At 47.2% G+C, this 12,878-nt stretch overlaps 1 protein-coding gene across 1 annotated transcript in view; it reads right to left on the bottom strand.

Moving 5' to 3' along the window:
* Window positions 1–9,303, bottom strand: part of PCCA (propionyl-CoA carboxylase subunit alpha) — a 360,616-nt gene extending 351,313 nt beyond the window's left edge. The window contains exon 1 of the mRNA XM_075265336.1: window positions 9,211–9,303. Within this exon, the coding sequence (XP_075121437.1) occupies window positions 9,211–9,264 (54 nt within the window). The 5' untranslated portion in view covers window positions 9,265–9,303. The remainder of the gene's footprint in view (window positions 1–9,210) is intronic.
* Between the last annotated feature and the right edge of the window lie 3,575 nt (window positions 9,304–12,878).

Raw genomic sequence — 12,878 nt, 5'->3', positions numbered from 1 at the left:
TACCCCTTTAACCCTTCCTGCGCCTCATCCAGCTGTCACTGAGGCGCCGGAAGGGTTAATGTCGCCGATCGTTGCAGCCACCGACAGGTAGCATGCAGTTCCTCCGGCAGCGCGTGGGCGCTGCCATGATCGCTGTTATCGCCGGCTCCGGGAGGTTGAGGCGGGTGGCGGCATCACGTTGCTATGGCAGCCGGGAGCCTTGCGCTGGCTCCCTGACCTGTCAGTCAATTGCAGCCTATGGCAGGTAGACTACAATTGAAACGCCGGTTTTATGCAATGCACTGCATAATACCGGCACCTCTATTGCAGGCCACGCAGCCTAGGCTGCAATAGAAGCGAAAGACTGACAGGCCGGGGAGCCAGCACAAGGCTCCTGGCTGTCATATCAACCTGATGCCTGGATTTGTCACAAGCCATATAGGGGACACAGCAACATGTGGAAGAAGGTGCTCTGGACAGTTGTACTTTTTGGCCTAAATGCAAAGTGCTATGTGTAGGAGAAAAGGAATACTGCTTATCACCCTGAACACACCATCAACACTGTGAAACATAATGGTGGTAGCATCATGCTGTACATGATGGGGATAAGGACGGAAAGAGTGTTATTTCGCCTTTGGAGGGCAGATTTCACTGGAATAGTTTTCAGGCTCCATGCTATATTTGTAGACCCTCAAAGTACCAGTACAATGGACCCACCCAAAAAAATTTCCCCATTTTGGAAAATATCAAGGAATATAGTGAGCATCTGACCTGACCTGGGCCATGAAAATGAAAAACTACTTTTTGTCCTCCAATTAAATGTCACTTTTGCCCCAAATGCTTCAATTTCACAAGATGTTAAGGCATAAAATTCACTCCACAATTTGACACACAATTTCTTCCAGGTATGAATATACTCCACCTGTGGATGAAAATTACTTTTTTGGTACACAGCAGGTGAGGAGCGCCATTAGGCTTTTATAGGGCAGAATTATGAAGCATTTGAAGAGCTCCTAAGGAGAGTACAAGGATTTTGAGCTTTGTAGATTTACAGGGACTGGATTTTGGACATGAAGTTGTAAAAAGTGCATTGCCTCACGAAGTGACCCCAATTTGTAGCACTGTACTAAGGAGCTCTGAGGAAAGGGGGGGGTGCGTTCTTCACAGCTCTGCAATGACGCTAGACTGTCAGAAAGGCACCTCTAACAGTGGGCAGAAATCGGTGACAAAAATGATCAAACAAGAGAAAATATGCAAATACATAAATATACATTTAGCTTACAAATTTACCGTATTTTTCGGACTATAAGACAAACCGGACCATGAGACGTACTATGGTTTAGAGGAGGAAAACAAGGGGGAAAAAAATTTCATTTGATTGCAACTGTATTGCAGTCTATGGGATATGCTCTACAGTATATTACTATTGGGGCAGGTCATAGACCAGCCTCAATACTAATATTTCTATGACAAGCCAAGGCACCTGCGTGGCACAGGAACAGGTCGGCTTCCGCAAGCTCGCCCTGCGGGAGCTTGCGGCCGCATTGAAATCTTGCGACACATTGAAATCAATGGGTAAAAAAAGCCTCCCAATGAGTTCAATGTGTAGCACGCGTAAGATGGAACCCATTAAACCGAATGGGTTTATGGAACCCATTAAACTGAATGGGTTTATGGAACCCATTAAACTCAATGGGTTTATGGAACCCATTAAACTCAATGGGTTTATGTTTTACAGCGCTGCTTCTTTACACGAGTTTTGTGGCAAAAACAGTGCCACAAAACTCTGTGTGAATGCAAATGTAAAATTTGCACCACTTGGCCTTTCCTAACCATGATGGTGAAAAAGCCAACTGGCTAAAATGAAGGTCTAAGACAGATCCCACAGCCCATGTCTGGTCGGCCACGTTTCTGGGGCCGCTACACGAGTGAACACAGTCTCGTTGGAGGAAGAAGCAGGACGCGGTCAGCTGTGGAAGAAGAAGGACGTTGCAGGAGAGTCTTCCTGTTTGAGCGCAGGGGGACCGCCCCTGTGCTGTCTGGAGACTCATTTGCATATGGAAAAAACGGGAATATCACTGACATGGCAGTATGGAGAAGAATTCTAAAGCCTTTCTTAAGGCTATTCTGACGTAGTAGTGCTGAAAAAAGGGACTATAATGCTAGAATCCCTTTCAAGTAAAAAAAAATACCTGTTGAGGAATTACTACTATCTCTAGAAGAGGATATACAATTATACGAGTACAAAAAGGAAAATTAAATAGGGCTTAAGCAAAACTTAAGCCCCTGAAAGTTTACGGCTGGAGGTCAAAGTGTTCATACTGACAACTTAGAAAAAACTATTGTGTCACTTTGCCTTAATTGACATCTCCACACCCACTACAACTAGGAGAAATAGCAAAACAACCCAAGCTCTAAATTTATAATGTATGACGTCTAGGAAATTAGGACAAAGGCTGCAGTTAGAAGTTTATTGCCTGTAACTGCAAATTGCATAGCAGTCCCAGAATCACACATACAGTATATGAACAAAATTATTGGGACATACCACTTAAAGAGGACCTTTCATCAGATCGGGCACAGGCAGTTTTATATACTGCTAGAAAGCTGACAGTGCACTGAATTCAGCGCACTATCGGCTTTCCCGATCTGTGCCCGGTGTAAAGCGCTATCGGTCCCGGTAAAGTAGCGCTTTACAGTCAGAAGGGCGTTTCTGACACTTAGCCAGGGACGCCCTTCTGCCCAGCAGCGCCTATTGCGCTGTGCTCTGAGACCGGGGAGGAACGCCCCCTCCCTCTCCTGCTAATACTCGTCTATGGACGAGCTGTGTAAGCAGAGGGAAGGGGCGTTCCTCCCCGCTCACACAGTACAGCGCAATAGGCGCTGCTGGGCAGAAGGGCGTCCCTGGCTAACTGTCAGAAACGCCCTTCTGACACTAAAGCGCTACGGTACTGGGACCGATAGCGCTTTACAGCGGGCACAGATCGGGAAAGCCGACAGTGCGCTGAATTCAGCGCACTGTCAGCTTTCCAGCAGTATATAAAACTGCCTGTGCCCAAACTGATGAAAGGTCCTCTTTAAGAAGTATTTCCAGTCTCCTCTCCCCTCTACTTCCTGATTTCAATGTGAAGTTGGTGGGTGTACTTACCCTGTGTGATGTACTGTACATACAGACATATCAGAGGCACTGGCTATTATCACTTTATTATCATTGTTCTGGCTATTTTCACTTTGCAGGACTGCCAGATTGCTCCATTAGCCATTAATCACAGTGAAGAGAATATATGTGGCCAAGAACAGGGACTGATCACCAGGCTGATCATTGAAGCTACAGAACGGAGGAGGTCAGAAATCTATACAATGAGTTATAAACACTTAGGGCTGTATCTGGCAAACACGGCAAGACAAATAAAGCAATGTATTAGGTAAAACACTTCAGATATTTAAACTTGTAGCTTGAACTATGACCCTTTAACCCTTTTCTGACAGCTGCCGTAATCGTATGACAAATATTGAGTATTTAACTATGGCGGACAATCAGGAGCTGAGTAGCCGCCATAGCCGCTGGGTGACCGTTGTAATGTACAGCAGAGAACCGGAGACAATGTCCACAATCAGTCTCCACAATATCCCCCCGGCGCCTTGGTCAATGCTAACCAAAACATAATAATAATAATAATAATAATAATAAATTTTATTTATATAGCACCAACATATTCTGCAGCGCTGTACAATTTGTAGGGTTCAAATACAGACAGAAAGATACATTACAAAGAAAGTCATTTCACACAATGGGACTGAGGGCCCTGCTCGCAAGAGCTTACAATCTATGGGGTAGAGGGGGTGACACAAGAGGTAGCAGGGGCGGCATTGCATATGCAGAGGTCAGACACTTTTGTAATAGAGGTTACTGTCATTACACAAACATAAAACTTTATGAGCTGTCAACAGTCGTGTCCTTTAACATGTGGATGGAGCTATAAAGTTAGCATGAGATGACATATCATGTGGGAAAATGTGGGAGCGGGGACAGAGGAGGGTTAAGGGTTTACGTTAGAAATTGTGATAGGCTTGTCTGAAAAGATGTGTCTTTAGTTTGCGTTTGAAACTGTAGAAAATGATTAATCTGATTGTCCGGGGTAGAGCATTCCAGAGAAGTGGTGCAGCTCGGGAGAAGTCTTGTATACAAGCGTGGGAGGTTCTGATAATAGAGGATGTAAGTGTTAGGTCATTGAGTGAACAGAGAACACGGGTTGGGCGGTAGACAGAGATGAGGGAGGAAATGTATGGAAGTGCGGCATTATAGAGCCTTGTGGATGAGAGTGATAGCTTTATATTTTATTCTATAATGAATCGGCAGCCAATGTAACGACTGGCACAGATCAGAGGCATCACTGTAGTGTCTAGACTGATAGATGAGCCTGGCCGCTGCATTCAGAATGGATTGTAAAGGGGAGAGTTTAGAGAGGGGAAGACCGATTAGTAAGGAGTTACAGTAGTCAAGGCAAGAATGAATCAGATACAATAAGTGTCTTTAGTGTATCTCTGGTAAGGAAAGGGCGTATTCTGGAGATGTTTTTGAGGTGGAGGTGACAGGAACATGCGAGTGATTCAACATGAGGGGTGAAGGAAAGGTCTGCATCAAACATGACCCCGAGGCAGCGCGCCTGCTGCCTAGGAGTTATAGTAAGGCCTGAGACTACAATGGATATATCAGGGACAGATCTGTTAGATGATGGAAACAGTAGTTCAGTCTTGGAGAGATTTAGTTTCAGATAGAGTGAGGACATGATATTTGAGACAGCAGAGAGACAGTCGCTGGTGTTCTGTATGAGTACAGGGATATTGTCACAGGAAGATGTGTATAATTGGGTGTCATCAGCATAAAGATGGTACCTAAAGCCAAATCTGGCGATGGTTTGTCCAATGGGGGCTGTGTAGAGAGAAAAGAGCAGGGGGCCTAGGACCGAGCCCTGAGGAACCCCAACAGCAAGGGAAAGAGGGGAGGAAACAGAGCCCGCGAATGATACACTGAAAGTGTGGTCTGAGAGATAAGAGGAGAACCAGGAGAGCGCAGTGTCATTGAGGCCAACTGAGCGGAGCATAGTGAGGAGAAGTTGATGATCAACAGTGTCAAAAGCTTCAGAGAGGTCCAGAAGAATAAGAAGAGAGAAGTCACCATTGGATTTAGCCATTAGGAGATCATTGGAGACTTTTGTGAGAGCCGTTTCAGTAGAGTGCAGAGCGCGGAAACCAGATTGTAAGGGGTCAAGCAGAGAGTTAGCAGAGAGATAACGGATTAAACGAGAATAGACCAGGCATTCCAAGAGTTTAGAGATGAAGGGGAGGTTAGAGACGAGTCGATAGCAGCACAGGATGGGTCCAGGGAGGGTTTTTTCAATAGCGGGGTTATAACATTATTTTGCCAGCAGCGAATGGGCGCCATGACACCTGGAAGCCTATTGAAGGCTCCCAGGTTTGCTGGTATTAACTTCAACTACAGGCTGCTCTATGCAGGTTATACCAGAAGTGCTATCTTTTTTCAATGCATTGTATTAGTGATCAGATCTCCTGGGGTTCAAAACCCCTGAGGAGTTTACTAAGGCTCTATTGGCATACATACTGGGGTAGCAGCCATAACGGCTGCCACAGGGCCCAGGACATTAAGGGGCCAGGCTGGTCGCTGATGTTATTTATTTATTTTTTTAAATATAATCAGCCGTTACCTGCTGTAGTAACCCCAGCAGGTAACAGGCCCCATTTACCTGCCGATCCTTGCTACTGATCACGGCTGCCTCCGCTTTCCCTTCTACATTTCATATCATGTCTCTGGGGAGCAGAAGAGGAAGCAGATGCAGATGTAAGCAGGAGCGGGGACTGGTAAGTGAGGCCGTGCGCCAGCAAACCCCAACAAATACTGCTATTATTATACACAGGGGTCTTTTCAGACCTCAGGGATGGTGAGCAAACATAAAAAAAACACTGTTACTCACCTTTCCTGCACTCTGGCATTCCTGCAATATTCGGACCTCTTTAGTGATGTCCAAGACGCCACATGGCTCACGCCAGAGTCATTATGAGCCGCGACACAGGCCTGACCCACATGACATCTGTGAAGCCACGAAAGAAGATCAAAAGCAGCAGGGAGTACGCCAGACCCCAGGAGAGATAGTGGGTTTTATGTTAGTCCCCTCTCCTGGGTCTCTAATCATTATACTCTGCGGTCTGAAAAGACCCCAGAGTATAATAGTATGTGGGAGGCCCTCTATGGGGCATAATACTGTGTGCAAGGGAAACTTTTGAGCATAACACTATGTGCAGGGACATTATTCCGTGTGTAAATAGGGCTGTTGTAGGATATTATATTGTGTGTAAATAGAGCATTAGGCCATGGGGAGCACCCTCCAAGTCAAAAGTTTGCTGAGGAGCCCTGTCTTTGCTAGTCACACCCCCGTTCAGCTCATCTATGCATACTCACTTGAGAAAGCCTAATACAGTACACATCAATTCACTGCACACATGTAGGTGTACCATCTTCAGCACATGTACATTATATCCCATGAAGCCAATGAGTTGAAGCAGATTACCAGACTTATCTACCCTACAGTATACACACTCCCAAGATCATGGGGACAAGCAACATTCATACAGCCAGGTTTGAACCCATGTAACATAACAACATGCTGAAGTTTTCATGGATCCAAACCAGTTAAGAGGTTCCCTTTAATCTCAAGTCACATGAGCATGCGCTGTGTTTTTCATGGCTAGCACACTGGCCCATTATTTTCTATGGTCCCATACAGATGCCTGTGTATTATCATGGCTGGCATGAGATGTACTAAATTTATTAGAAGGTATGCAAGACATTTGTCTACCAGAAACTGGAATCTATGCTGGTTACAGACTAGCATGAATTTTGTGGAGTTTCCTACAGTGGTAATAATAAAGGTGCTTTCACACCTGCGTTATTTCAATCAATTTTTCTGTTCTGTAATAGGAACAGAAGAAAAGACTAAACATTAAAACAGATCTGTCTAATGACAGACAACAATGGATCCTGAAAGACCCTATTGCCTAATTGTTGAAACTCAGCATCTTTAGTAGCAGATTTTACCAGTCAGGCGTGACTTGAAAAGGAACTGAAAATATTAAGGAAACACTTATGCCTGGTTCACATCTGCGTTTGGTAATCCGTTCAGGAGTCCGCATGGGGACCCTAAGAACAGACTACCGAACGCACTGGCAAGGGGTGTGCAGTGAAAGTACACTGACCCCATAGACTATAATTCCGCCCACTGCCCGCACAAATCATGTGGACAAGAAAGTATATCACAAAGTACTTTTCTGTCCGCATGTTCCGCGCAGAGAGCACACGGACCCCATTATAGTCTATAGGGTGCTTGTGCTTTCACTGCACACCGCTGGCCAATGCGTTTGGTATTCCGCTCAGGGGGTTCTTATGTGGACTCCCTGAACGGACTACCAAATGCAGATGTGAACCAGACGCCAGAAATTTCCCTATTGTTAAATTCACTGCTAACTTTGGCTCAAAAAAACAATAACAAAATCTGCAACAAAAAAATGCTGCCTTTTCACAACCTGGGACTTTTACCTTTACACTTCCTGAATTTCACACATAAATATCTGATTTTTAGATAAATCCTAGATGGACATGTGGTCATTTAAGAAACAGTGAGAACTGGAAAGCAAAAGCACCCCTGCATAGAATACTTCAGTCCTGAGAGCAGTAGAGGTCCTCGCCACCTAGACCCTCACAGTCCTGAGAACAGCAGAAGTCCTTACTGCCTAAACCACCTCAGTTCTGAGTACAATAGAGGTCCTTATTGCCTAAACCTCCTCTGTCCTGAGAACAGTAGAGGTCCTTATTGCCTAAACCTCCTCTGCCTGAGAACAGTAGAGGTCCTTATTGCCTAAACTTCCTCAGTCCTGAGAACAGTAGAAGTCCTTACTGTCTGAACCTCCTCAGTCCTGAGAACAGTAGAAGTCCTTACTGTCTGAACCTCCTCAGTCCTGAGAACGGTAGAGGTCCTCACTGCCTGAACCCCCTCAGTCCTGAGAACGGTAGAGGTCCTCACTGCCTGAACCCCCTCAGTCCTGAGAACAGTAGAGGTCCTCACTGCCTGAACCCCCTTAGTCCTGAGAACAGTAGAGGTCCTTATTGCCTAAACCACCTCAGTCCTGAGAACACTGAAGGTCCTTACTGCATAAACCCCCTCAGTCCTGAGAACACTGAAGGTCCTTACTGCATAAACCCCCTCAGTCCTGAGAACAGTAGAGGTCCTTATTGCCTGAACCACCTCAGTCCTGAGAACACTGAAGGTCCTTACTGCATAATCCCCCTCAGTCCTGAGAACACTGAAGGACCTTAATGCCTGAACCCCCTCAGTCCTAAGAACACTGAAGGTCCTTACTGCATAATCCCCCTCAGTCCTGAGAACAGTAGAGGTCCTCACTGCCTGAACCCCCTTAGTCCTGAGAACAGTAGAGGTCCTTATTGCCTAAACCACCTCAGTCCTGAGAACACTGAAGGTCCTTACTGCATAAACCCCCTCAGTCCTGAGAACACTGAAGGTCCTTACTGCATAAACCCCCTCAGTCCTGAGAACAGTAGAGGTCCTTATTGCCTGAACCACCTCAGTCCTGAGAACACTGAAGGTCCTTACTGCATAATCCCCCTCAGTCCTGAGAACACTGAAGGACCTTAATGCCTGAACCCCCTCAGTCCTAAGAACACTGAAGGTCCTTACTGCATAATCCCCCTCAGTCCTGAGAACAGTAGAGGTCCTTACTGCATAAACCCCCTCAGTCCTGAGAACAGTAGAGGTCCTTATTGTCTGAACCCCCTCAGTCCTGAGAACACTGAAGGTCCTTACTGCATAAACCCCCTCAGTCCTGAGAACACTGAAGGTCCTTACTGCATAAACCCCCTCAGTCCTGAGAACAGTAGAGGTCCTTACTGCATAAATCCCTATGACCTGATACATATAAAGAATAGCTAATATTGAATATCATGAATGTGCTTTTATGAGAAACAACCTTCAGAGAGGCTCCAAGGCAGAGGTTCACTTTGACACCAGGTGACAGACAAGAGCTAGGTCACAGAGGCTGTCTGCTGAGTTACTTCACCTCACTGTGGCCGCCAAAACCTGAAGCCACTACACAGACGTGTGTCCAAATACAATAATAAGAAGAGCTTTGCCCGTTCCTCACCTGCCCCTTTATCAGCACTTTTTGCACGTCTATAAGGACCCTGAGCGCCGCCATCCTTGTCACAGAAGTGCACGTTTGTCCTTTCCCCTCAGTAATGTGGGCGGGATTTCAGCACCAGTAGCGAATCAGGGAAGCCTGGGACAGACAGCGCCTGCTTCTGCTGTGTACGCATGCGCCCGTTGTTACGCTCGTGCAGGAGGTGACTGGAGCTACATTCCCGTCCTGTGTGACCCGCAGATTACCTCAATCTACACGGCCAAGCAGTTTTGGAGAGTTGTGACGTAAGAGTCACGCGTTTACGAGCGGTCACGTGACTGCACAGCCCGCGCTTATCGTCCAGTTCTGTAGAGGAATAGGAGTACGGACTGTGAGGTGACTGGTGGCGCACGGAGTGAGGGTGTTGTGTGGAGAGTCTTCTTCTGCACAAGCACTGCTGTTAGAGAGTGGGAGCTTGTGTTCAATAGCAAGTGGTGTGAAGCTGGCAGTAATAACAAGATGAGTGCTGGCTGGCATGGACCTAGGAGCATTGCTTCAAGGAGAGAATGCAGGTCACCTCAGAGAAGCGCAAACTCAGTACATATAGTGCGGAACCGCTTGACGCACACCACCATCACTTTATTTTTCTGGTACTATTCCGTTATCGGGCCAGCAGCAGCGCATTTCAGCACCAGCTTTCGGGACAGCAGTTCAGTTCAGCAGCGGGAATTACAATGACATCCGAGGACTGCTGGCCCGATGCTTGTGCCCAGTAGCCAGTACATCAATGACCCCCCCTCCATCTCCTCCTCCTTCCAGTGCTGCCCCCCAGCTCTCCTTACATCTACCCCGTACCCTCTCCCCGCCACATGACTAAGCCGATGCTGGCCCGATGATAGAGGCCGTGCTTGTGTGTAGTAGGCAGTACATCGATCGATGCCCTCATCCTCCTCTTCCTTCCAGTGCTGCCCCCCAGCTCTTCTTACATCTGCCCCGTACCCTCTCCCTGTAATAGGCCTCACCGTAAATCTTGAGCAATGAATGCTACTAGATAGCCGCCGGACGCTGCAGAAAGTTTGTCCCTCCGGCTCGCTGTAGCTCACCGTTCCTATAGTCGGCGTGTTTCTTGTCAGGGCCTGGATTGAGCCCCGGTGTCTTTCCTTTCGGTCTCGGTACTAGCGCTGAGGTGAGGCCTAGTCGTGTGGCGGGGAGAGGGTACGGGGAAGATGTAAGGAGAGCTGGGGGGCAGCACTGGCAGGAGGAGAAGGATGGGGGAGGGGGGTCATCGATGTACTGGTTACTGGGCACAAGCATCGGGCCAGCAGTCCTCGGATGTCATTGTAATTCCCGCTGCTGAACTGCTGTCCCGAAAGCTGCTGCTGAACTGCGCTGCTGCTGGCCCGATAACGGAATAGTACCCCGTCTTCTGCCCAAGAAACTGGACAGGAGACGGCAACCCAGCAGTCAGTGTCCGCCTGTGAGCGTCTTTTGTGGTCTCCGCGGCGAAACAGTTTCTTTTCACCAGACACATAATAATGTTCCCTTCCAACTGCCCCACAGTATTAAGTCCCTTTCCTGGTGTCCCGTTTAAACTAGCAGAAACTAGAGGGGACGTTAGCAGTGGGGGTAGTTGGACATACACACACACTCTCCACACTGCATCTCTCATCCACCCTCCCTCCCTTCTCAGTACCTTAGGACACACACCACACGCCTCCCTAGTCAAGCTATGTGGGCCAGACTGAATCAGTCAGAGGGTCGGATATGGCCCGCAGGCCATACATTGCCCAGGTCTGCTCCATACTATCTGCTCTCTTGCCATGCTTCCTTAACTAGTGGGGGGTGGTAGGTTCCTAGGCTGTAACAGAGTCCCATGTGTCCACAGTAAAAAAAAGCAATTCCAGTCAGCCGACTGCAGTCATCTTCCAAGCATAAACAATAGACGCCAAAAAGCATTTACTTGAAAAGTCTCCTCCATGCTTTATCTGCCTCATGTTGTCCATGCTTCCTTTAGCTCATGAGTGGGTGGTAACAAGGCATATGTACACAGGAAATTCCAGCCGCGCAGGCACCTTCCAAGCATAAACAATAGACAAAGAAAATAGCCCGCAGGTTCTTCCATTCAAGATAGTTAGATAATTCATAGTGCTAGGTTACTTGAGTAGAGGATTCTTGAAGATACAGACAGAGTGAAAAAGGAAAGATAAGGGTCGCTCTCAGCTTGGAGCTCTGTATCAAGGCTGCCATTCATGCAGCGCCATCATGTGAAAATAAAATAGACTTTTTATTGTTTATCACTATGGCTAGCAAGTCCCCTTATTTACAGATTTTAGACACTAGGATCATTTTTAAAGAGGACCTTTCACCACTTTTGGGCACATGCAGTGTTATATACTGCCGGAAAGCTGACAGTGCGCTGAGTTCAGCGCACTGTCGGCTTTCCCGATCCGTGCCCGGTGTAAAGAGCTTACGGTGCCGGTACCGTAGTGCTCTATGGTCAGAAGGGCGTTTCTGACCATTAGCCAGGAACGTCCTTCTGCCTCGTGGCGCCAATCGCGCTGTGCTGTGGAGCGGGGAGGAACGCCCCCTCCCTCTGCTTACACAGCTCGTCCATAGACGAGTATTATCAGGGAGGGGAGGGGGCGTTCCTCCCCGCTCCACAGCACAGCGCGATAGGCGCCGCGAGGCAGAAGGACGTTCCTGGCTAATGGTCAGAAACGCCCTTCTGACCATAGAGCACTACGGTACCGGCACCGTAAGCTTTTTACACCGGGCACGGATCGGGAAAGCCGACAGTGCGCTGAACTCAGCGCACTGTCAGCTTTCCGGCAGTATATAAAACTGCATGTGCCCAAAAGTGGTGAAAGGTCCTCTTTAAGCACAGGCCATCCATGTTACCCAAAATGGTTTCTGATTTCCATTGTCAGCTGGATGTCTTTCTGTCTGAATCTAGTAGAGGATAAAGAGAGAAGATTTAATTGGCTGAACACTATGTATTATCTTACGTGAGACAGAGAAAGGACTTCTATCACAGTTGGGTCAGGATGGCTATCTCCGATGCTTAGATATTCCAGAACAAGATTCCTTCTAAGGGTCTTAAGGCCCACTTCTTGGGCCAAGAGGGCTGAAGCTTTAATTGATTAGTTCTGCTGGGCTGCAACTCGACTTTTTTCTGTCACTATCAGCTGGATGTCCTCGCAAATGCAGACCTCTCATTTGGAAGGAAAGTCCTTTCCGCAGTAGTCCCACTCTGATTATTTAATTCCTCTGTTATTCCTCTTGTTAGTGCCATTGTCAAGGCAGCGGAAAAATACAAGGATTACTCTGATCAGTAGATGAGTTTTCTGTAGCTTCCACAACGGTGTGGAATATTTTCCTCCTGGTGATCAGTTCTGTTTGCTATTGATGTTTTGTCATTCCAGATCTCTTTTGGCTTCTCAGTCTTGGATATTACTGGGTCTAGATTAGATGAGGAGCTATTTATTGAGACCCCATGCTGTTAACTGTCCCAGTGGGAGACGGGGAATCCTCCTGGTTAGTGCCATCATGGAAGCTCCAGAAAACCCGATTACTGGTTAGACTAATCCTTGTATTTCTTTTTGGGAATCACCAGCATTTTGTTAATATGTGAATGAGCTATGTGGAGCAACAGTAGCTGTGCCATTGCTCTAAAGAGGTAAGTGGTAATGCCC

Source organism: Leptodactylus fuscus, chromosome 2 (assembly GCF_031893055.1).
Source record: "Leptodactylus fuscus isolate aLepFus1 chromosome 2, aLepFus1.hap2, whole genome shotgun sequence".
NCBI lineage: Eukaryota > Metazoa > Chordata > Amphibia > Anura > Leptodactylidae > Leptodactylus > Leptodactylus fuscus.
Note: the sequence above shows the minus strand (reverse complement) of the source record. Positions and strands in the feature narration are given on the sequence as shown.